This window comes from Paramormyrops kingsleyae, chromosome 1, assembly GCF_048594095.1.
Source record: "Paramormyrops kingsleyae isolate MSU_618 chromosome 1, PKINGS_0.4, whole genome shotgun sequence".
NCBI lineage: Eukaryota > Metazoa > Chordata > Actinopteri > Osteoglossiformes > Mormyridae > Paramormyrops > Paramormyrops kingsleyae.
Window position 1 is genome coordinate 23,633,430 of NC_132797.1, and position 24,795 is coordinate 23,658,224.

General features: G+C 41.3%; 2 protein-coding genes across 8 annotated transcripts in view; one reads left to right on the plus strand and one right to left on the minus strand.

Annotated features, from left to right (window-relative positions):
- On the minus strand, positions 1-15,382 carry med1l (mediator complex subunit 1-like). Of its 6 annotated transcripts, XM_023800321.2 has the most exons (18): positions 12,805-13,237; positions 10,418-10,576; positions 10,149-10,264; positions 9,360-9,435; positions 9,164-9,218; positions 8,203-8,332; positions 7,274-7,302; positions 7,105-7,176; positions 6,962-7,036; positions 6,622-6,698; positions 6,479-6,544; positions 6,062-6,173; positions 5,440-5,564; positions 5,194-5,312; positions 2,368-2,566; positions 2,133-2,228; positions 1,398-1,500; positions 1-1,174 (listed from the first exon to the last, which is right to left on the minus strand). In XM_023800321.2, exons 2-18 carry the CDS (start codon positions 10,434-10,436, stop codon positions 787-789), a joined length of 1,857 nt encoding a protein of 618 aa, XP_023656089.1. In that variant the 5' UTR covers positions 10,437-10,576; positions 12,805-13,237; the 3' UTR covers positions 1-786. The 6 variants fall into 6 exon arrangements, with proteins under 6 accessions (XP_023656089.1, XP_072567961.1, XP_072567957.1 ...); XM_072711860.1 differs by lacking the exons at positions 10,418-10,576; positions 12,805-13,237 and adding an exon at positions 15,365-15,382; XM_072711856.1 differs by lacking the exons at positions 10,418-10,576; positions 12,805-13,237 and adding an exon at positions 15,224-15,360.
- LOC111837876 (cyclin-dependent kinase 13-like) overlaps positions 14,303-24,795 on the plus strand; it is a 17,349-nt gene continuing 6,856 nt past the window's right edge. Inside the window, exons 1-6 of one of the 2 annotated variants that reach the window (XM_023800317.2) lie at positions 14,303-15,396; positions 21,013-21,558; positions 22,321-22,485; positions 22,616-22,755; positions 23,287-23,457; positions 24,246-24,435. In XM_023800317.2, the coding sequence (XP_023656085.2) occupies positions 14,303-15,396; positions 21,013-21,558; positions 22,321-22,485; positions 22,616-22,755; positions 23,287-23,457; positions 24,246-24,435 (2,306 nt within the window). The other variant, XM_023800318.2, reaches the window with a different exon arrangement.

The following is a 24,795-nucleotide window of genomic DNA, read 5'->3' on the forward strand; positions in this document are numbered from 1 at the left end:
TTTCAAGAAAGTAGATGCATTTTATTGTGGGGTAAATAAAGAAATGCAGGACTTGGCAGGGGGGAAAAAAACAACCGATTGAGATAAAACAGCATTTTGTGTGGCATGAAATCACTGCCTGAGCTTTCTTAACCCTTGTTCCCGTGCTCCTCAAACGTTATTGTGTACTGAAGATAAATATATCGGATTTAAAATTGGGAGTGGGATTTAGAGAAGCTAGGCTTTGAGGTTTTGGTTGAGAGAGAAATGCATTCTTTATACCAGAGAGCATCTGATTATGTGGGATATATTTCAAAGATAAATTTAGTTTTTTGGGGAAAAACAGGCAATGTTTTTTTTTTTTTTTTTAATGACCATAGCGTTTCAGATGCCAAAGTCCAAAGAAAACAGACATCAGGTGTGGCTTGAGAGGGTTGTTAGTCTAAAATAAGGCCTCTGTCAACAGGCCTGCAGGGAAGGGTGTTCCTTTTAAATCATCACAAAACAAGAGTTACATTGCTAACACTAACATCTTAATGCTACAGTGATTTAGGAATGAGCCTTAGGCATAGCTGCACTAATTAAATTGCACCAATTAATCAGTTTAGTGTCATTCCTCACTTTTCCAGGGAATTTATTTTTTTAACCAAAAGGTGAACACATGTTCTTTCACTACTAGGATTACTCAAACTATTCACAAATTTTGAATGAAAATGCTTGAAACGTATTTAATAGCTACCATTTAAAATATTTCTTATCCTTCAACAATGATACAAATTTGGCAGTAATACTCATGCATTTCTTGTCTTAGATAGTCATCGGTTCATTGGTTGACCAGTGTTGACCAGGAAAAACATCACGATGGGCAGGGTAAGGCTTCACAGGGGTTTCTGTATTGACAGTGTCGACACTTTGTGGTGATGTGGCAGATATTACATAATAGGAGCCAACTGATGCAGCGAAAACCGTGTTCGTTTCATTCCCGGAGACGTCTACAGAGGTTTCCATCGGAATTTCTGCAGGCTCCTCAAGAGGAAGTGATACATTGGTCTCTGCCACGGGACAGGAAGTGGAAGCAGCCAGAGTTTCATTTTCGGTTGTAATCAATGAGGAGGCTTCAGGTGAGGTTTCCACTGTGAGAGTCGCTGTTAGTCTCCAGTAGAGTGCCCTCATGGTGACAGGAATAGACATACATCTGCAACAACATGAAAGAAAATCAATTTTGAAGAGTTTAAAAAGAAAAAAAGGCCACCAGAACAGTCATGTTATGACATACCTTCCAATGATGGAAGTGTACAATGAAAAGTCTTAAACGAGAGGTATATTGTACAATAATGATTCAATATTTATTTGAATATGGGGAAAATAGAAAATTTGAAAAAAAATAATAAAAACTAAAAAACTGTAGGTAGTCTCACCTTTTTAAGACCCGAGAGAGGTAATCATCAGTAAGGGCATCCATCCGGCCACGTGGAAATAATCTACAGCTAATCTGCCGAGAATCATCTATGTTCACCAAGACTGCAAAGGCATCAATGAAAAAAGACACCCAGTCACAGGGTATATTTGTATGGCAACATTTACAGTACCAGTCAAAAATCTGGATATACCTCCTGAAAACCTTCTCAACAAGACCCTAAGGATACCTCAGGCTTATGTATTGTGTAGGGTTATACATTATCTTGTGAGCAAGGAAAGATATGGGACAGATGACCCCACCATCCCCTGATCTAAAGTCTATACAGCTGGTTTGAAATGACAGAAACGGGGGCTATTTTGAAGAGTATAGATTTCACAAAATTCTGAGATGACACTTCTCTTGGTCATACATTGATATGTACAGTATTACTTAATTCCCTCGAGACCTTGTACTACAAGATGAATACAGTGAAGAGAAAGAAATGCATGTGTCCATACCGTTGACTGATACTGTATGCTTTTGGCAAGTTCTGTACAGACTATCAAAATATTTACCATTTTACAAAAAAATAAAAATAAATGTATATTTATACAGTAACTGGAATTCTTAAAATGTAGATAAATCTACATTAGCATTTGAGAAAACATTTTGATTTCAAAGGCATTTCAATAACTACAGTAAGTTCTACCCGCAATGTTCCTTTGACGCACCTCCTTCAGGTGCCAATACTTACGCACAGTTAGACTGTCACTGTGGGCTTGGCAGAAGTGCAGAGAGAGGCTGGAGTCATTCTCCAGAATGACCTCACAGTGGAAATCAGCTTCTGAGGCTGGTGAGGTGAATGACACAAGAGCACCAGGAGAAAACGATACAAGTAAAACTCAAGCTTTACAAAACTGCTAAAACGTCTAGGCTGGTGATGCCTGAATGATGGCCCAATTCCTAAGCACCAAATCCTCCTCACAGACCTTTACAGGGCCTGTAGCACGTGATGCAGCTGAACAGTAGGGTGTTGAGGGCAGACTGGTGCCGCAGAAGCTCCAGCAAAGCTGGGACGTGGGCTGGGTGAGAGAAGGGAATATCACGCACGAAGGATCCTTCCAGGGAAGTGGGATTCTCCATGGCTTCGGACAATGCAAAACTGTAGGTCTGGTTCTTGGGAAGAAGCTGGGGGGGGGGGGGGAATTGAGGAGAAATGTGTGTCTACAAACTAATACATTAAAATATTTAAATACATTACCCACATATGGTGAATCTCACAATAGTTTAGCAATAATTTAATTAATAAGCCACCTTTCATAGACCAGGGGCCCGATTCACCAAGCAGGATTTCCTGCTTAGACGGATAACTTGTCAGATTTAAGGTAGTCTGGGCTAAATGGATTTTATCTGCATTCGCTCACATTTAGCCCAAGACTACCTTTTACTACAGAAAGCTGAAAAAGATACATTTTATAAGGGCTTCAGTGCTGTCTATCAATTTAGCTTGTTCTTGTAATTGACTTGTTTTGGAGAAATTGGGCGTAGAAATGTTGGGCTTCACTCGAACATAATGGGAATGAATGGCATTCTTTCTGTGGTGATTAAAGTACCAAAGAAATACATTAGCGAAACTCAAAAGCAATGCATCTAACCAGAAATCATGACCAGGTTACTCAAGATAATCCACAGTCAGCAGTATAACGTAGAAACTATTTTCTTCTACCGAACGCCACACACCAACCATATCACTGCACAGAAGATAGCGCCAGGATGCTCATATCTTTGAAAATGGTTTCTACATGACCTGCCCCTTAAAATCCAACAATTTATCTGGCTTAGGAAGAATTTCTGCTTTGTGAAACAGTCCCTAAATGTAACTTTATAAAAAAAATACAGCTCTGGGAAAAAAAAAAATTGAGACCACAGCAAAATTTTTTGTTTCACTCATCTCTCAATTTATGGATATATGAGTGTGTAAAATATTTATTTATTTTTATATATATATATATATATATATATATATATATATATATATATATATATATTTTTTTTTTTTTTTGCAAACTACAGCCTGGCTCTTCCCCTGCTTCTCATAGACGAAGAGCTGCTTCCTTGCTTTATGAGACTTCAGTCCTGTTTCTAGGAACCTGTTACGATCCTGTCCTAGCAGTGCACTTCACACCTGCACCTAATGTTTCCCATTCTTTTTAACGGTCACTTGATGTCACCCTCCGATTCATGAGGGACTGTTGGATAAGTTGATGGCCATCTCTGGCATTAAAAAGTCACTTTTACCCTCAACCTTGCTGGTTTCTGGTCATTCCCAGTGTCTCCAATTTCACCTTGTTCTTGTGTACTGCTGTCTTAGACATTCTGAACCTGGAAGCAACCTGTTGTTCAGTATATCCTTCTGCCAGCAGAACCACAAATAAACCAGGATTTAACAATGCAGATACTTGCATATGGAGAGGTCTCAATTTTTTCCAGAGCTGTATATGCAGACACGATGGAACCAACAGTATTTTGTATAATACATTTTTTCCCCCGTATATTAATTTGATCCAACTATCCAACCACATATCAAGTACAGGTCTGTGGTGAACCCAGAGCTTAACCCAGGAAGTAAAATTCAGGACAGCACCCTGGATGGACTAGCAGTCCATCACAGAATGGGAAATGTAAAAATGCCAGTTTCTGGACAGCCGGAGGAAACCTGGAGTACCCTGAAGAAACCTCACACAACAGGGGAACCTGCAATCCCCATAATCTAGGCGTGAGTGGGATTCAAACCCGTGACCATGGGATTGCAAAGCAACGGTAGTACCCATGGAACCCTCATGTTAAAACTCCATGATGCCAATGCAGCCTTTTTGCACAAGCAACGTTCAGTAATTTGACACTTAAAATACTTTGTTTTAAATGGTAGGCACTTGGCAGCATTTCAGAATTAAATACAGAACTACTAATGTGGAAAAGCGGTTTCATTAAAAGGGCTTTGCGTGAAGATATTTACAACTTTATAAGCCTGACCTATAATTTTTTCCACAGCTGTACTGATTAAGTCTGCAGATCTATGCACCAAGATCCCTATTTTAGAAGGAATACAAGTAGACAAATAACCAACATCTATTGGCCATCACAGGCAACACCTTACTGTTGAAATGATAGGTTTAACATATGTAATTGATCAGACTACTGCAGTGCCTTAATAGGGTTGTTAGTTTTCCCCCCCTTCCATCCAATCAAAAGACTTTAAAAATCTACTAGCTGAAGTCTCAGCCCAGTCTTAGCCAATCATTTTGTTTCAATTCCCCAGTAGAACCACAGGCTTTAAAACCATAATTCACAGTATGTTTAACCCTCAGAATACCTGCCATTGATGCCATTTCAGTGTCAGCAAGTTAGAACTGACGGCACATGATGTAGTCCCAGAATACATCTGGTAAATCAGTGTTCATGTTTGGCCCATATTCACTCTAGTGTGTGTGTGAAAACATATTAAAAAAAACTCTACTTTGGCCTTCCTGTATAAGCTGAACCTGTCCCAGGAATGTATTCCCACCAGCTGGAATAGCAGTAGATCAGAAATTTATTTTGTTCTTCTCAGTATGTACCCAAAATGTTTCGTCTTGCATTTTAAATTCTGGTAAGCAAGTGGCATAATTATTGATGGTTATGATGAGCTCTTAAATTGGGACGACTGCTATATACAAATTGCATCTTCATATTGGTCTATTGATTACCCAGTTACTCTCATTAAACACTGAAAAACTAACACTTATTGATTAGTACTTTTTCTTTCATATACAAACCACAAAGTGAGCATCCCCATTTTCCCAAGAACCAGTGCGGCCATTTTCCTCCAGAATGTTCTCCAACAGCAGCTGGGGGTAGGGCATCCACTTCAGGTCACTGTCACTGAGGGTCAGTCCTGTAGCAGGTCAACAACAGAACAAAAACACCTATTAAGCGTTTTAGAGCATTTAATTCCAGTTAGCAATGAGCTCCAAAGGTTTACATCCACTATCTGTACAAAAGCACTTCTGCATGGTCTCCACCTGTGATTTTCTGAACCCTGAGGACAATGGAGGACATCATTGCCAGAGGAGGTCGGAGCCTGAGCAGGAAGCAGGAGGGAAGCTCATCACTATTGCTGTCCTCCAGGGGAGAAAACACTGGAAGCCTGTAGGGACAGAGGACATTGAAGGGACTCCACACACAGCCATTGCTAATTGCTAATAACGTTTACTGGTTTTAAGGGCAATTATCGTTTCCCTTTCTACCACCATGAGAAGTAGACCAGGAAAGCCACACTCTGAACAGGACCATTTCATTAAAAGATAACTGAGAAATACTGCCCATTTGTCTAATAACCACATCATGGAAATATGCAGTAGCACATCAATACTCAAGTGTCAACAATATGCGGTCTGTACAGCTCATCTTCTTGATGGCCACCATGCAGGGCCGGCCCAAACCCCTTTTGGTGCCCTAAGCAAAATATGGTTAACCTAGTTGTCATGTGTCCGTCCTGTTTTGAGGACAAATCAGATGGTGCGACTCCCTGGTGGCCCTAAGCAGCAGCTCAGCTCAGCTCATTTATACCTTCAGCTCACTTATACCTTGGCCTGGCTCAGCCACCATGCCACAGATTACACAAGTAAGAGTAGGTGATGGTACCCCTGGGAGGCAATCTGAGGAGGCTGTGGGATCAGGGATGACGTCGGTAGCCTCTGTGTACCGTCGATTGTCCCAGCAGTAACCAAGGCCAAACGACCACCGGTGGTCTGCTCTAGGATGGTGAAAGTGATACCCATGAACAGGGATGTATACAGGGGTAGGGTCACTGGGATACTGGCACCAGCTGAAAGCTGATTGGCCCCTGGAGTTCCCCATACCGCGTCACTCAGCATCTCAAAACATATTACTGGCTATTGATAAGGCTGGCTCCTCTGTATTAAATACACCCCCCTCCTCCCTTATGCCCCCACCTAGAATTGCTCTTGCTCACCAATGGACTCATACAGCAATAGCTTTATTCATAAAATTAAAGAATGTGCTAATTTTCTCAGTTTCAGCAGGGATTATAATGTGTACCTGCATTTTTGGTCTCCATGAGAATGTCATATGGGCTCAGATAGTATTCAATAGTCATGGGGGTTCCTGTACAGACAGTAAAATGCTGAAATGAATGCACTGTTGGTTCTGTCCAACAAATATTTGGACTCTTGCTTCAATACCTTCTCTCCGGGGAACAATACAGCCGATTCTTCCATTGAGAACTGTGTCCACATGAACATCACAGACCTCCAATGATCTGAAAGTGAAGGCCAAGCTTCCTTTAAAGTTTCCAGGCTTGGTTTTCCCATTTTTATAAATTTATAGTTGTAATATAGAAGAGAATCTTTGATGGAGAGGTTTCCAGCTAGCTGCAATATATCCGCTATTTATTATAGTAATTTAATCATTTGAAAATATGAAAAAATAACCACAATCATAAAGGGAGACCGATCTTTCAATAAAAAAAAGGCATGAATTGTAAGTGATATTGCATGCATGAAATCAGACATAATCTCTTACCTGGGCAAGTTAGATATCTTAAGCAGATCTTTCTCCAGGCACTGAAGAGTATTATAGATCTTAATCTTAATTTCACTGCAAGGCAGAAAAAAATGATTACAGCTATAAATGAATTACATTTAAACTATATCATGAGTCAGTACTTGTCTCCAGGTATGTTGTAGAAGGAATTCAAGCAGTCCAACTTCGCTGAAAACTCTTCATACTTCTTTAACCTGAGCAATAAAAACAGTCAGTGACTTTGGATCTGTGTCAAATTGTTTGCTCTTTCAAGTCTAACTCTAAAGGTTTGCAAATATACACTTTTCTTACCTTAGAAGTTCAAGCAGAGTTTCAGAAGACTGAAAAACCAAGCAGACAACGAGAAATGACCCACATGATTGAAAATAATGATGTTTAATGCTTGTTATTGTCAAGGACATGAAGGTTTGCATGCATAAAGAACACAACTGTGAAAATCAGCTCTGCTACTGCACTAATTTCACAAAACCTGTATTAGTTCAGTCTTAAGACTTTCCTCATTTATATATCTAACCATCTACTAGCAGCTACCTAAATACACATGCTACTATACAGCCTTTAAAATAAGCAATATTTAGTCCAATGACTGTTATGAACAATGGTACATACAATACGGTACATACATATGGTACGTACAATACGGACCATACAGTACATACAGGCCTGCCTGCGTCATCCTTCCACTGGGGCCTGTCAGTGCTCAGCCTAACCCTAACCCCATACATACAGATCTGGATCGTCCTTAGCATTACACATTAAACTGCATACGGCACTATTTTGGGCTACCTGGGTTTCTGTTGCTATTGCTGTCACCACCGGAGTTTGACGAAGAATCGCAAGAGGGATGAGACCATATACTTGCTTTGTTTTAACACGTGAGGCTGACAGTCGAGACAAATGTGCAGCGAACCCAAGCCAAGATACGTAGAGAGCATTTTCCCCCCCCACAAAAAATAACTTCAAGATATAGCATGCACTTACACCATAAAAGTCACACTATTAAGCAATTTCACTTGAGCCAAATTATTCTTGGCTAACTCATCATCCAAAAAGACTCCCATTTAATTGTTTGTGGCTAACTGCGAATACCCAAAACTGCAAATGTCAAATTCGCCAATCTGGAAAGGCGACTCTTTTGCAGTATTCTGGGCTACCTGAGTTTGCGTTGCTATTGTTGTGGCACAGTTTGGAGAAGAACCTACTGTAGACAAATCACTTACCTCCGGGGCCTCTCCATGCAGGGCCAACTTGACATCCTGCACCCCATCTCCAGAGAGCAGAACCTCTACATAGAACATGTCTGAGGTCAGATAGCACGTTGACTCAGTCGGGCTCAGGTGGGACCCTAACCTGTGGGCCATATTCTCTCTTAGACACTTGAGGAACATCATGCATAATAAACTGTATACCAGTAACATTTTCATTAAAATGCATAACAAAGGATAACTACTTCTAGGTTTGTTAGGAAAAAAAATCCAGTGCTCAATATCTAGTACAAAGTTAAAAATTGTCATCCACATTTTGTCCTGAAGTGAAATTATTTTGTCAGGTGCAGTTTTTCCATTTCCCCCCCCCCCCCCCCCTTGCCCACACATCAGCCATCATCCAACTTGAAGGTTTCTTAGTATTTGAAATGGAGGCTGAACTCGCTGCACACCCAGCAATGGCCAACAAAAGAAGCAGGAACAGAGCTACCAAAAATCAAGGACACAACCCCAAACCCCCCCCCCAACTACCTCCTCACCAGGCAGAGGTTTGGAAAGCGCTTCAGCTGTCTTTCAGTGAGAAGACACGCTCAGAGAGGTTCTACCCTCAAGCCATCAGATTACTTAATACTTGAATCAACAGCTATAATTTAATATTCACTCCTTATTTATGCAGCATGCACTTTATTTGAACCGTCTTACACAACTCTGGCCTTTCCCCCCCCAGTATAACTATACATGTTCCTTATTTATTACACATTTATTATATTTACTTTTTGCATCTTTCTTGATTACTTTTATTACAGTGGCAGAGACGCCCACTTTGCATTTCACCACAGGTTACAGTCTGACTACATAGCTTGCATTTCAAACAAGCCACATCTGACGTTTTGTGTAAACAATATGTAAAGCAAAAAAAAAACAAAAAAAAAACTGGGTGTCACAAGGGTGTGTTGCACCATCTCTGTACACAAACCCTCTCTGCATAGCGATTGTCTCCAATCTGGATATGATGGCACTCACTGAACATTCTGGAAAAGAAATGAGAACATATCACATGCATACAATAAGCCCCAATTAACATGCATTTTAAAATGCAAGAAGAAAATATGATTAAAGGATGTTATAAACTACCCATATTTTGTGTTAAGATAAAAAGCATGACTTCTTACCGTTCATTGCTTCATACAGTTTTGCTAGACAACTAATAAGCACTGGACTGGAACTGGAGTCTGCTTTTGATTTATCCTGTAAAATGTTGAGTCCTTTTAACATGGTTTAAGCATTTATGGTTACTGACAGTGCAATAAAAAAAAAAGAATCCCTCCTCTATAATTGCTCATAATCCGTTATTACAGACTAATGAATTTAAAAATGTTATTAAAACAAAATCATGCCCAAAGGCTCAAAGTTCGTACATTTTTCCTAAAAAGGGGAAAACGCAGACTACAGTACATAATCGTGAGATTTATATTGACTTCAAGCCAGCTGGAAAGACCACCAACTACCAAGAAGCCAAAAAGAATGTAATACACATCATACAGATACTTGCTTAATTATTACGATCATGCACATTTACGATTGGGCTAATGCATAGGCCTACATGGCAAGCAGCATGCATTTGAACGCTTTAAGGAGGCACTAATCAACATAACCAGAACTAGGAAAACAGAGGTTTTTCCACTGTTGCATCTGGTCGTTTACTTTCTTAAGTCGGTCCAAGCTGTTCAGCTACATTTTATAAAACGGTTGTTTAGTCTGTTAATACGGAGAGAATTTATATAAATCAGAAACTCCAAGAGCTTATGAGAGTCCAGATAATAACATTTAAAAAACGGTAAAAGTCATTACCGAAAGATAAAATCACTTGACTCCAATTACACTGATTACAGTAACACGAAATAGGCCTACAGTCGGGTCCCGGCAATTTCTAACAAATACTTTGCAGCGCCGTTTGGTACCGTTTCAGGGGCGTGTGCAGCGCTCGCCAAGCACCTACGGACAAGCTGCTGAGTCTCACTCCACGGTCTCCCGGCGTACTTAGATCGCAGCTCAGAAATGATGCATTTATCTCCAGCTGGAAAGAGGTGCATCGAAAGAGAAAACGCGGGAGAGCGAATGAATGCACAAACAAACAAAAACAGAGAACTTTCATACTATAGAAATCGCGTCCGACTTCATTTATCATTTGTCATTTGTTTAGGCCGATTATACATTACAAATGTTATACCTCTGTGCTTTGGCTCCATTTTTGAGAAGCGTGAATTTGACCCGTAAATTACCAGTTCAAATGCTATAACGAAAGTTTAAATGGATCATCCAAGACACGTGTGTTTCACCAGGGGCGGGGGATGCTTTAACGGCACTCCCTGTTTGTTTTCAGATAATTCTGCAAGATATGGAAGGTTTAAGTTATATGACTTAAACAATTTAAGCAGGCATGAATATATATATATATATATATATATATATATATATATATATATATATATATATATATATATATATATATATATTAATTTAACTTATACTTTAACTTAAAACAAGGCATTTCATTCCAAGATACATCGCGCGTATGTTTTACCTCTGTGCTTACAGCACCGTGACAAGTGCTTATGACAGGTTGTCACTCACATTGTGACATTAACTACAGTGTAATGCATGTGCTTTATTGTTGCTTTTCAAGGGGAAATATTTTAACTTTAAGTAGGACCATATAAATGCAATTTGTGACTGGAATGAAGAAGGGATTTGGAAATGAAGCGATCGTTTATTTTCCATTTGCACAAGTATTAGTACAGGTACATTGGAATGCTTGTCAGTTAAGGGCCTTGCTCAAGGGCCCACAGACATGTCACAATTCTGCCAAGGTTTGAAGCAACAGCCTTCTGATCACAGGCACAGAGTCTCAGCACTTAGTAATATAGTTGTATTTTAGTCTACATTAGTTTTAGAGAACCAGAATTGTTTTATATCAAGACATATTATTGTATTAGACTGGAGAAAGTAGAAAGGAAATTTCATTCTAAAATATTCTTTTTCATATGCAAGTCAGTTGGTAATTGTGAAAACACTAATATTGTGAGTTGGGTTCTTTAGTACTGTTTAGTAAACATTCAAATTTAATGTCCCTTCTACCAATGCTAAAGGGCTGTACTGTACTTTTTGATGGAAAGAACAAAAATTTAAATCAGGTCAGGTTGGGGAGCAAACACTGGTACAGCATGATGCTGCACCCACCACAAGATGAAACACCACTGGCAACCCCCAGGCTGACAGACGGCCCAGTCCCACTCTCCAGAAATGACCGACTATCTGCCGCAGCCAGGTGTTACGTGGGTGTCCCCTTGGCCTGGTCCAGCCCCTTGGGTCCTCAGCATTGAGGATCCTGCGAGCCGGATCACCCTCAGGGAAACGCGTTACATGGCCATAGGGCCGTAACTGACGCTCCCTTACAATGCAGGTAATGTGCCTCATTGGGGACTCCTCTGGCAACCGCTCATTCCACACAAAGTCAAAGCAACGGGACCCAAGGATTCTCCAAAGAGACACAGTACCGAAGCAGTCCAGTCTTTGTCTCAGCTCACTGGATAGTGTCTATGTCTCACAGCCATACAGCAAGAGAGGGAGCACTAGGACTCTGAAGACCTGGACTTTCGTCCTTTTGCAAAGATATCTAGAGCACCACACACCCCTTTCCAGTGACCTCATGACCCCCCATGCTCTTCCAAGCCATCTGCTGACTTCATAGGAGTCACCACAGACATGAATGTCACTCCCGAGGTAGGTAAATCTCTCGATGTGGCCAGCATTCTCTCTGCAGACAGGCACACTGCTGATGGCTGTGCCCAAGAGGTCATTAAAGGCCTGGATCTTAGTTTTTATCCAGGATACTCACAAACACAGACACTCAGACTCCTTGCTCAGTCTCTCAAGAGCCCTGATCAGAGCCTCCATTGACTCTGTGAAGATCATGGTATCGTTGGCAAGGTCAAAATCAGTATATATCTTTCGTCATCAACAGATGCCCCACAGCCGCTGAACCCCATGACCCTGCCCAACACCCATAATTTACCTATATAGATAATGATTTTTCGAATAATCGCTTAATAAATACAAAGCAGATGATTTTAGTATTTATTTTCATGTTTTTAGAATACAGAAATGTGTAACTAGTTATCCATATATTTGCATTAAAAAATCTTTCACAGTATATTTCTATAATTTTAAGTATTTATAAGGCCCTCCACATATTATATTCTTATGTGTTATTCCCTTTTATGTATGCATCAGTCACTTGAAGGTATATGAAAACCCATCTTACTAGTAGACCCTTAAAATGCTCTGTGCACTTGAAATCATTTAGCTATACATTATTTTCCTTCTTAATAATTTTCTCAATTGCAAGCCCCAAATTACTTTTCCCCCTAAATCAGTCAAGGTAAAAAAAAAAAAAAGTATGAGATTCATACAGCTCTCACTGTAAAACTGTAAACTCTGTAGCTGCCGTTTTCATATATACATATTTATTTGTTCAAAAGTTCGTCTAAATAATTTGAAATTGTGCAACTACGTGAAGTTAAATAAAAGTATTGATGATAAAATTGAGATACATACCAAATCTGATTTTGTAAATTTCTGTTATTGAAGAACCGGAAAAGTGAACGTTTAAAAATATTGAAATGCAAAACTTTTTAGCCGACAATTTTGACCACATACAAATATATTTGATGTTTTCACAAAATAATTTCTTTTAGTGTTCAAAAATGTTTGACGTCGAGTAACACTTGCTTGCGCACTTTATGTCTTTAATGCTGATGCGCACCTATCGAATAGCCAATAAAAATAAGGGGCCTAGGGAGCGTCATACATTTTCCAACGTTTCACTTTTAAACGTTTAAAGAATTAAAAAAGGAAAAACTTCATGATCTATTTATAAGCAATCATGTCATTAAATGACAATTATACGCAAAACACTGCAGTTTTGAGGGCAGTTTTTCTGTCGTACATTCACCTAGCCGCACTACACCGTATATACAAATCACACTCTTCCGCGACCATCCCTAAACGTGACGCGGACGTTCCCACCATTGAACGGAAACGGTCGTACAGCGCCTCATTTGCTCGCGTGTCTCCCGATTTTCTACCTCCGCTAACACTGGTGCCAACGTTACGCTCTGCGTAGCCAAAAAGGAAAAAAAAAGACAACCCAACCGGTATTAGTAAAAGAGACAAATGAAAGAGAAATTGATCTGAATCCTCGGACTATTTTTTTTTTTATCTGGATGACAGTGTTTCGCTTTAATTTTGGAGGTGGAACTTGTGGGCCGGTGTCAAGGGTTTCCTCCGCGTTCGTGACGTCACAGAGGAATAGAAGGAACGTTCCGTAACCAACAACAATCAGCGGCGACAGTCTCTGGCCGGGCTGGATATGGGTTCTCTTTACGCTCGGTCACAAAAGGACGCAGGCGTAGTTCACCCAGCCGGCTCCTCGGCCCCCAGAGTAGCTATGACTCTGGACCTGTAACACTCTAATTAAACCTGATCTGGATACTCTTGCACACGCTTTTGGCGTTTTATTGAATCTGCCGCGGTTGAGTTTAAGGGGAAACTCCGCCGAAATATGGCTGGCGGAGCCAGTTTACTTCCTCACTGAAATGAGTGCGATGGCAGGCATCAAGAACTTTTAGAACTGCGAGTACGCACATAGTTTGAGTTTTTTGTTGCCCTTTTTTTGGCTCTTCTGATTTTGAATTTAATCAACCGCGGAATTCATAGTGCATTACATTTAGCACGTGTGATAACCCACAGGCCTATTACTCACTATGAAGTGGATTTTAAGTCCTCCAAAAGACTAGGTAGTTGGCGACTATTTTAGTGCGCACATCAGCATCGTGAACATGCTTAAACTGACTGGGTATTTATTGTTTGTTTAAATAATTGATTATCAAGTTGTAGCGGCGTGAAAGTGATGAATAATCGGCCAGCTTGCGTCGTAACGTCATTTTGCTTTGTTTAGCTAGCAGCCTAGCTATATGGAGATTTAGAAACAAAAGCATTAAGTACTTGCGTATCCTGCCATCGACGGCAAGCGGTATATTTAGTTTGTTAATAAATGCCGAACTCCGCGGCGGTTCAAGACGGTCGGAGAAGGAGTCCTTCCGAGCATGAGGATCGTCGAAGTAAAGGTAAAGCAGCTTTGTGCCAGGACGAAGAGCGTCGGGGGAAGAGGCGATCGTCGTCCTCCCGGCGGAAAAAGCGCAGACATGCGAAGGGGAGAGAGCGGCGTGCGGAAGAGGAGCCACACGGCGGCCGGAGGAGCGTGTTTGAGAAAGACGGTGAGATCCGGACTTTGGTGGAGTACGACGATGTCAGTTCCCAGTCCGAGCGCTTCTCGGAGAGCCCCTCTCCGAAAGCGGACGGCGGTCCGGACGCCCAGCGACTCGCCCAGCGGCGGATGGGCGAAGCGGGCGCCTTGGACGGCTGCAGCCCGACGTCGCCGGGCAGGCGATCGAGGAAGGAGCGTCAGTCTACGCGTCCTCGGGTGGACAAGCACGATAAATTAAAGAAGGAGCACGGGAGGAAGGAGCGAGGTGGACGAGATGGGGAGCTGCCCTCCAAGCTCCCAGACGGCTGCATAGGAAACCGGCGCGGCGCGGAGGGCGTGCGGGACTGCGACTACAAGAAGGGCACATTACCCCCAATGTCGCCGAGCAGAAAGTCACCCAGACACAAAAGTAAGACGAAGCCAGAAAAAGAGCCGCCATCTGCGTATAAGAACAGTGCAAAATCTTACGGGGAAGAGCGCGATGAACTTAAGGCCTATAGGAGCAGCCCTGCCGTCAGAGACGAAAGTCCCTACAGGGCTTCCTACTCACAAGGCTATGGATACCAGTCACCCAGTGCCGGCTATAGCCAGTATATCTCCAGAGGGAGCCCCAGTTACGGCGGCAGGAGACGGTCTCCAAGTCCTTATTATTACGGCAGGGATGTGGAGGTACAAAGCAACTACGTGTCCGAATCTCCAGGCTCTTACTACGGCAGGCGGAGGCACCAATCCCCCGGTAGCCCCTACAGCAAGCGGAGATCCACCAGCTACACCCGGCGTAGCCCGTACGAACCGGGGGAGTTCAACTCCAGCCCCTACGGCGGTCGACGGAGATCACGGAGTCCTTACAGAAAGTCCTTCAGCCCAAGTCCGGACTCAAGGTAAAAAAAAGCCCGGTTTTGCTTGTGAAATATCTGTAGTTTCCGGATCGACCGTGTCATGCGTGTGAAACACGTGTGTGCGCGCGTGCATCTTTAAACGTATATAGTATAGGCCAGTCTGGTTTTCCAGGCTTAGTGCTGAACATTTCGGAGTTTTTGCGTTTTGTTCAGTCGATTTAAATACGTGCAGGTTAGTGTTGAGGCTGTGCGGTTCAGCAGTGTCACAGGTGGATTACAGTTTGCCTGTTTGGATGCCGGATACTTTCATGGTCCAAAGGCTTACGGTTTAGGTGAATTTGTCTTAAGATGATCTAATGGTGACCTGCCATGGACATAAATATCACCAGGTACTGCTCTGCCTTGCTAAGTTTATATGTTTAAAGAAAAATAAGTTTGATGCTGGGGGGAGTTGCACGGGTAGGTAGATGCTTATGCAAGATGGATGACTGTACAACCTGAGTTGGGTTACTTTTTAACTTTACCGTTGTGTCTCGCCCAAGGTACAACATGGTGGCTCCACCAGGGGCTTGCATTGACAACTATTTAGACTGCAAGTTCATTAAATGCCATACTGTTCTTCCCTGACAAGTCAAATGCGTCTGCTTTGAAAGTAACTCCGTTAAATGAAACCGCACTGCTTGATCAAAACTAAGAAGATCACTAGGAAGGTTTGTGATATTTTATATGTATATATATTTTCCTCTGATGTGCTCTGGGGTAGACTGCAACTTGTTTCAGGGTCCCCTGTGCATTCTGGGGTATTAAGATTCACCTTAAGGCTGTATTGAATAAACGTAGAATTATTGTCTTATTTTTGCCTGGATTTAACTCTCTTTTTTTTGGGAAGGTGAGGCTGGTAAGATGTAGTCTGTATTGACTTAACACAAGTACAGTCATACGCCATGGATAATTTGACCAGTTTGCCTAAATGCATGTCTTTGTACTACAGGAGGTAACTTAGACAACATGGAGAGAACATGCAGACACTACATGTACTTAATTTAGTGGATTCTTTTGCTCAAAGCGATGTACAAGTAAGAAAAATAGCACATTACGAACTTGTAGACTTTACACACATTGGGGTGGAATTTGAAGCACAAATTCCAGAGGAGTGAATCAGGAGTCCTACCATTTTTGTGCCACTGTGCTATTTTAATGTTAAAAAATGATTTTTTTAAGTCTTCTGAAAGACTAGGTGGTTATTGTGCATATCAGTATTGTTGAGACAGTAGATTTTTGGGGAGTTCAATTTTAGGACAGGGGATGGATTTGATTGGCTTAACATGCAGATTTCCAGTTAGCATTCATTCAGTGATGACTCATCGTTAAGTAATTGTTCGGTCCTGTTGTTTAAAGCTCTCAACAGTGGCATAAACTGATGACTGCTGCGAAAAAGGTATTGGGGTTTCATAAATGATACATCTCTCATTTTATGAGAACTCATTAAACAGAAGGCAGATCTGGTGTCCCTAACAACCTCAAGTGGAGTGCAATCCTTGTTTTTACACTAAACTTTTTTTACTGAAAATTAATAGCAACAGTCATTGTTGGCTGTAGATGTGATTTGAGTGAAATATGAAAGAACTCGCATAATTTTTATGTCACGTCTGAATGGGCCTGAATTTGTTGTAAATAAGTTTATCAACTTAAACTTCTAGCAGTTCTCATCCCAAACATCATACAGCCACAACTGATGTAAATGCCCCGTATTTGTGTAATTAAGTGGCGTTGCATTTCTGCACTTAACATTTCCCATCCAAGTGAAAGTCTCCTTTGTCATAATCAGTGTAAAAAGAAGCAAAATCTTCAAAATTTTATAGCTACATTTACAGAACCTGTGGCAATTGCACATATAAACATCTCATACAGTGTGTAACAATGTGTTTTATGGTCTTTTGTACCCTCCTGTGTTTGAGACGACCTTGTATTCACTTGTTTACTTTCAACTACTATAGTATTTAGTTACAGTAATTACTTTTGTTCAAGTATTTTATAACATATAATTCGTATTCCACTTACTTTTTTTTTCTGCTTACGATGAGTTCATCGGAACACAACCCCATCATAAGTTTTGACACTAAAACCTGTGGTGATCCAGAATCTTCTAGTTTAGTGATCATTAATGAAACCTGAATTTTCTTAAGTTTGCCATTTCTGGCAGTGTGCAGGGAATAATTTTCAGGAGGCTTTGCGCAGAATTTAAGTAATTAGTTTTTTTTAAGCATGTGCTTGGTATTAGTGATGTATGTTTGAATTGTTAAACTGAGCCTAACCAAATGTTACAGAATGTCGTTAAATTTGCCGTGCACAGTTACCGTTTGAAATTAGTTCAAAGAAATATTTTGGAGTGTGACAATGCATGTGGTTTTAGGGGTTTTGCTGCGTTATCTGGATGCTCATCACCTACACCTCTGTTATAATGCAGTGCTATTTGCATACAAGCTTTGTGTGATCACCTATATACTGCATAATGGAAATTGGTGTACAGCAGTGTTTCCTAACCTTGTCCTCCCTCCCAGCTACCTGCCAGACAGTCCATATTTTTCGTATGGAGCTGGGAGGAAGCAGAAGTGTGGACTGTCTTGGGGTCCCCAGTGTCTTGAAGCTTATTCTTCAATACATTAATTGTAGCCACTGACTTGTTTGAATTAAGTTTTTAATTTTGTTGCTTCAAGGGGCATGAAGGAGAAGAAAAACGTTGATCCAGTATCTTTTCCGTTTTAAGATGTTTGAAGAATAAGCTTTAGTTAATTGTGGATTTTTTTTTTTGATCAATTCTGAAAAAGTGTCTGTCTAAATTCTCTGAATGATAATGTCCATTGAGGAGGGAGTTTACATTTTTGGGTACAGAAGAATTCCACCCTCTGATTTTGCCTAGAGTTGTTACTGTTCTGATTTGTTGTGGGATTTTGTGGATAAAATATTATGTGTGATCTGTCAGCACCAGCTTCATGCATTACTGCCTGTGTAAGTTTGTATGTAAGTTGCGATTTCCCTGCCTCTGCCGTTCATTTTTCTGTGTCCTTTGCATTTCTGATAGTTGGAAACATAAATTAATGTTAACGTTGTTCTCTCTCCACCCCCCACCCCCCCCCCAAATAACAACAACAAAACAATCTTTCAAATGGCCACAGTTCACAATGAAAACTGAGCACAAAAATGTTTTTTTTTTTTTCTGATTTGCTGGAATGTGAATTAATGTGTAGTAAGTTACCAAGTTTCAGTGAATTCACCCTTTTATTGCACAGCTTGATTAATCTGAGCATGGTACAAAGCCATCACTTTGAGAAAGAGTCAGTGATTTGAAAACAACCACTACACAATTTTATTTGATTCTGGGTTATTTTATCACATCAGCTTGGTGTAATGTATAATTCAGAATGTGTGGTGTTATTAATGTATCTTAATTGCTTAACTGCCTATAAAAAGTAAACAGCTCTATATCCTCATGAGTTACTGTTAAAAAAAGAAGCAATGAAATTGACCAACTTTAAGATAGTAACTTATCCAGGGCCATTTTAGTGTTTAATTGGTTACAATTTTAACAAAAGAATATTTTGTATGGCCATAGGTGGAAATTAGCAGGAGAACATTTTAAACTGAATTTAAGAAAACTCTTCTTTATAGTTAGAATGTGGAATAGTCTTTCTGTTAGTGTACTGCAAGCTAAAACCTTGGGTTCCTTTAAATCAGAGCTAGATAAGATTTTAACAACTCTGAGCTATTAGTTAAGTTCTTCCCAAACGAGCTTGATGGGCCGAATGGCCTCCTCTCCTTTGTAAATTTCTTATGTAGCATTATAGCTTGAACTTATACCAAATTTCCCCCCCCTTTTTAAGTTGGGTGTTTTTATTTCCATCAAAGGTACCAGGCCTTTGTTTTTTGTTAAACTGCTATGTCATATAAGTCATGTATTCATAGTCATTAAGTGAGTCACAGGCTGCATGAAAAGCAGGTATAGACTATTTTCGGATTTGAACAACAAAAATCCTTTCTATTGATCAGGTGTGTTAACCAACTGCTTAGATGTTTGGATTTGAATTCCTCCTAGTTACAAGTCAAATGCATTCCCAAATTCTGCTCATAAGGTTGAATCTCATGAATTGGAGATGTAATCAGAGTTACTTTCAAGGAGAACCATATTTAAGCACTTGATATGCAGGGGCCAGTTTGATATTCCGTGGTCCCCACTGAAAACATTTGCCTTTTAGGCTTTGTAAACAAAAATTGTAGAGGCCTAATATGATATTAACTAATAAGAAGTCAAACGCCTTCAGAGAGACAGTTGGTGGTTTCACGACCCAATCTGTACTACCTACCTGATTTTACCTCACACGTCTGCACCACCCAGTGTGTTCATCCTGCCATTTTACGGCAAACCATTCTACATTTACAGCAAACTAAGCTGGATAACTTACTGAAATTAAGCTAGTTATAAACCCCTTCAATATTATGCCTCCTACACGATATTTGGCTCCTGGCTGTAGTGATATACCTCTCAGAAATCTGGCTTTGTGAAACATAAGGCCCTGGTGTTAATGATTGTATTGACTTAAAAAAATCCATTTTCTTCGCTTGTCATTTTAAGTGTTCACTGGTCGTCTGTTTCAGGTTGCTACCTAAATAACCACTAACCATCTAAAAAGTATCTATATTGCTCCGAAATGGTACGATCAGAAATAAACTGACAAAATAGCATACATTTTTCTAGTTCTTTATCCTTTTGGCATAATATACTGACCTCACTACTACGTAATAGTGACAGCCGTCAGGGACACGTACAGTCATCCTACCGCCGCAAGACGTATAAACACACTCTTGGACTCAAGTACAGGTGCTATGCAGAACTTTTATTGAACAGAGAACACAAGGAATCGTAATATCTGGCTGATATTCTGGGCAGGTGGAGATCGCTCTCAAGCAGCCTGTAAAATGAACCTGAAGTAGTGAAAAGAAATACTAACGGGACCAGGCCGGGTCATGAAAGTGTTGTGAAACGAAGTGGTACAAATTTGGCACAATCATAAAATTTCCTGTGAAGTAGCACGTCTGTGCATGTGCAGCGTTAAACGTACAAACGGGTAGTAACGGTTTAGAAGCATAATGAGATATCATTAAAAAAGCACCAGTCATATGTATTTACATGGTAGAGAGCGATATGTAAATAGTGATAGAAATATGACGGTTCCGTCTCATCTAGCTATTGTAATACAAATTCTAACGATTATGCAAAAAACCATTATTGCGGTCAGTTCAAATAATCGTGGTCAGACAGTTGTGTAATAATTGTGACAGGCCTAGTGTGGTGAGTACCTGGTATAGGTGTGTTAGCAGCTGGGGGAAAGCAAAAATGTGGACTACCCCTGAGTTGAGAAGTTGGGTTAAGAAGCAGCGATTTAGCAGACCCTTTGTCCAAAGTGAAATGATGTGAGATTAAAAGAACGCGTATGAGAATCGTAGTGCACCACTGGAAACACTGGAAAGTTACGGAGATGGAAAATACAGACTAATGTTCAGTAAATCATTTCACTCATATTTACGAGGAACTATTGTATATCTTATTGTATATCTACTCTTTCCCTGGTGCCATAAACCCCCCCCCCCCCCCCCCCACAGCCGTGGCCCATACCCGTCGTCACGGCGATCCCGATCCCGCAGCCGTCCCTCCAGCCTCTCCCCCAACACCCTGACCTTCAAGAGCAGCCTGGCCGCTGAGCTTAGCAAGCAGAAGCGGATCAAGGCATCCGAGGCAGTGCGGGCCAAGAGCTCCAGCAGCACTTCTACACCCACCAAGGCCTCATCCTCCTGCTCCGCCTCCTTCTCCGCCTCCTGCTCCGCCTCCTGCCCCCAACCCAGCCCCAGTGCCAACCACGCCCCCAAGAAGAGCCAGCCACCCTCTCCGCCCCCCGAGAAGGAACCCAAGCCCTCCGAGGCTAGTCGCCCTCAGCCCCCCGTCGATGGGACCCCTGAGATGGAGCCGCTGCATCCTGACAGAGAAACTGGGGGGGTGGATATCTGTCCAGCGCCTCCCCAGAGCAAGAAGACGCCCAACACGTCAGCCAACAGCAAGGATGCGGAACGTCTGGTCACAGCAACCGCCTCCACGCCCACCCCCCTGCCTGTGCCCCCCGCCATCCCGGAAAATGTTGATGGGGCTGATGGGTAAGGCACATGAATCAAAACCGATTAAGCTAAGGAGCAGCCTAATGAAGCCTATTTCTTGCTATTTGGTTAAGTGGCGTGGTGTTCAACAGTTGTAACTGATTTCAGTATTTTATTCGGAGGATCATATGTGCATGTTGAATGTGATCACAAGTGATTTAAAATTTTTGCTAGACTTGCAGTTATAAAGTATCGATAGAGTGAATAAACTGGAATGATGATTCACTTCCTGTTAAATTTTTAAGGCAGTGATTGCCTGCACATCAATCGTGGCTGTTTGATCTACTCTAGGATATTTGTATTGACCCACAATGGTGGAAAGTGTGTGAGGAATAGCAGCTTTAAATGTTTAGCCTCTGTCCTTTTTCCATTTGTGTTTTGATTCTTTTTTTTGAATGTTTCATTTGAAATCCAGGTTAGTTTGTTTTCAGTGTAATTAAAAAATATAATATGAATAAAACTTCTATTTATTTTTTTATATTAGTTTTAGTAATTTTATTACTTAGACTCAAAGTTGTGATTGTATTTTATGAATGAATACATAATGCTCATTACATGCTAATGTCCTCAAAATGGGCAAAATATCTCCCAGGTATTATTAATAGTCATTAAGCAAATAATTTCTTTAGTTAAATAGCATTAAAAATGGTAACAAAACATTTCTTTATATTTATCTTGTATTTCAGTTTCCGAAAATGTTTTGCTATAACTTCAGTTTTAGCCTTTGTTCACGGTAATGACCCTGTTCACTGTGGCCGACAGTGTGAAGGACTGTCTGCTGCCCCGTCCCTCCAAGAAGAAGGCAGAGCCGAAGCCTTATACCCTCAGCTCCCTGCCCCTGCCGCCCGAGCCTCCGGCAGCCAATCCCAAAGCCTCCCTAAGTCCCTCTGAGGACACAAAGGCCTCCGCTGCCCGCCAAAGGCCCAGGTATCTCCTGTCCCATGATCTCCCTCATCTTCAGCTCACACCTTGGCCAGTTCCTGTCAGTAGGTTGTTTTTCCCCCCTTTGTCGCTACATCAGCATCTTCTCCTCCCTGATGCCTTAATCTCCCCCCAGGATATGCGGCCCCCGGTTTGGCGAAATCAAGGAGGCCGGGATTGACTGGGGGAAGCGCTGTGTGGACAAGTTTGAGATCCTGGGCATTACTGGAGAGGGGACCTACGGGCAGGTGTACAAGGCCAAGGACAGGGATACAGGTGAGGAGCTGCTCTTCGTGCCAGTGGTCGCCAAATCATGCTTTTGTTTTTCTGTACTTCAGTCCTTTCAAAGGTATTCTTGTGGTTAAACGGCAGTTTTTCCTCAACCTTTTTGGATCAAGTGCCACTTCGTATCAATCCAGAATAGCTGAATACCACGTGTAGGGTGCCATGTAAGAAAAAAACATCTTAATGGGCCGTAAAACGATTAAGAACATTTATTTTTATATCAAGTAATTTTGCATCAATTAAAATGTTCAGTTTCTTACTTATGCAGTGCACACAACAAATTACTGCAGTCTTCTATCTTACCACTTGGGGGAGCTCCAGGTTTCACTGGTGGTAGAAGATTAAAAAAAAAAAAAGAAAAGCTATCACTGCATCATTACACTTTGATTACTATGTAGACTCTTCTTAATTGTGTGACATTAATGCTGTGCAAAGTAAACAAAGCTGATTAGCATGGTTGTTAAATTGGTGTCATGTCAGTTGTGTTAATTATAATTAATATGATTATAACAAATGTCACAGCTGAAATGGTAGCCCTAAAGAAGGTGCGGCTGGACAACGAGAGGGAGGGCTTCCCCATCACGGCTATCCGCGAGATTAAAATCCTCCGTCAGCTCAACCACCGGAGCATCATCAACATGAAGGAGATAGTCACTGACAAGGAGGACGCCGTCGATTTCAAGAACGACAAAGGTGTGCCCTCTACATTTCAGGAGGCTGGCTTTGTGTCCGCGACTTATGTTCTCAAGAATATCAGCTGGTACTGGGCAATAATGGCATCGCCTGTCCATTACTAGTCCTTTGCTGTATTTAAATAAAACTCCAGTCTCTATGGATCATTGTTTCAATTTTATTAGATTAAACAGTACAAGGGTAGTGCAGTTTGTAACACTATTACCTCACATCTCTGGGACCAGGGTTCAAGTCTCTGCCATGGCTCCATGTGTGTGGAATTTGCATGTTCTCCCCATGTCGTCATGGTGTGTGTGCATGCTTGCGTGCGTGCGCCCGCCCTGAGATGGGTTGGTGCCCTGTCCTGGGTTCTTTTCTTGCTTTTCATTTGTAGCTTTGAGGATTCTCATTGGACCCCCATTATCCTGAATAGGATGAGTGGGTACAGAAGATGGAAGCATAGATAGATAAACGGACACATTATGCATACTTTCGACTTTGCAAAATGGATTTATGCTCATATTTTAAATTAATTGTAACTGATGTACATCTCTCCATCTTCCAATTGTGTGTCATAAAGAAATAGTAGAGCGATCTTCATCAATGAGGATTGTCAATATATACTGTGCATGGGTAACAAGGAATATAAAGTTAGCTTAATTAGCTAATTCTATGGACCCAAATCTGTAATTGTAGCATTTTCATGACTGGGTGGTGTTGTCTAGGAAACGATCCAGTGTAAGGAGGGTACTGTGGTGTAGGTGGTCGCATCAGTCTGGGTGGTCCTGACCATGAGCTGCTTTCTCCAGGAGCATTCTACCTGGTCTTTGAGTACATGGACCACGACCTGATGGGGCTGCTGGAGTCAGGCCTGGTCCACTTCAACGAGAACCACATCAGGTCCTTCATGCGGCAGCTGATGGAGGGCCTGGAGTACTGCCACAAGAAGAACTTCCTGCACAGGGACATTAAGTGCTCCAATATCCTTCTCAATAACAGGTAGGGGAGGGGGGGCATCTATGCGATTGCGATTGGTAAACATGTCGGCAGTCTTTCTCATTTCGTTTGTTTAATTGTATATGTATGTGTGTGTAAAAAACCTATGATTTCAATGTATGAATGACTAGGATTGTGTGTGTGTGTGTGTGTGTGTGTGTGTGTGTGTTGTATGAACGCAGGCAAAAACAAAAAAACTGCCATTTGCCTCACTTGTACATCATTTTGGACAAGTGTCTCTTAAATGCAAAGGCAAAAGAGAAAAACAGTAGATTGAATGGATGGGTTAGTATTTTGTATTAATGGGCTGTTAAAGGGTTTTCTCTGTAATTTGAGGTGTTTAGAAAGTGGAACCAGATTTAG

Bases quoted from the DNA above. Each gene is read 5' to 3' on its own strand.
- med1l (XM_023800319.2), bottom strand. From the start codon at position 12,904: ATGTGGTCAAAATTGTCGGCTAAAAAGTTTTGCATTTCAATATTTTTA. The intron at 7,177-7,273 runs GTAAGAAAAGTG...TTTATTGCTCAG, and splicing joins ACTCTGCTTGAACTTCTAAG to GTTAAAGAAGTATGAAGAGT. The intron at 1,175-1,397 runs GTGAGACTACCT...ATGTTGTTGCAG, and splicing joins CTCTCTCGGGTCTTAAAAAG to ATGTATGTCTATTCCTGTCA.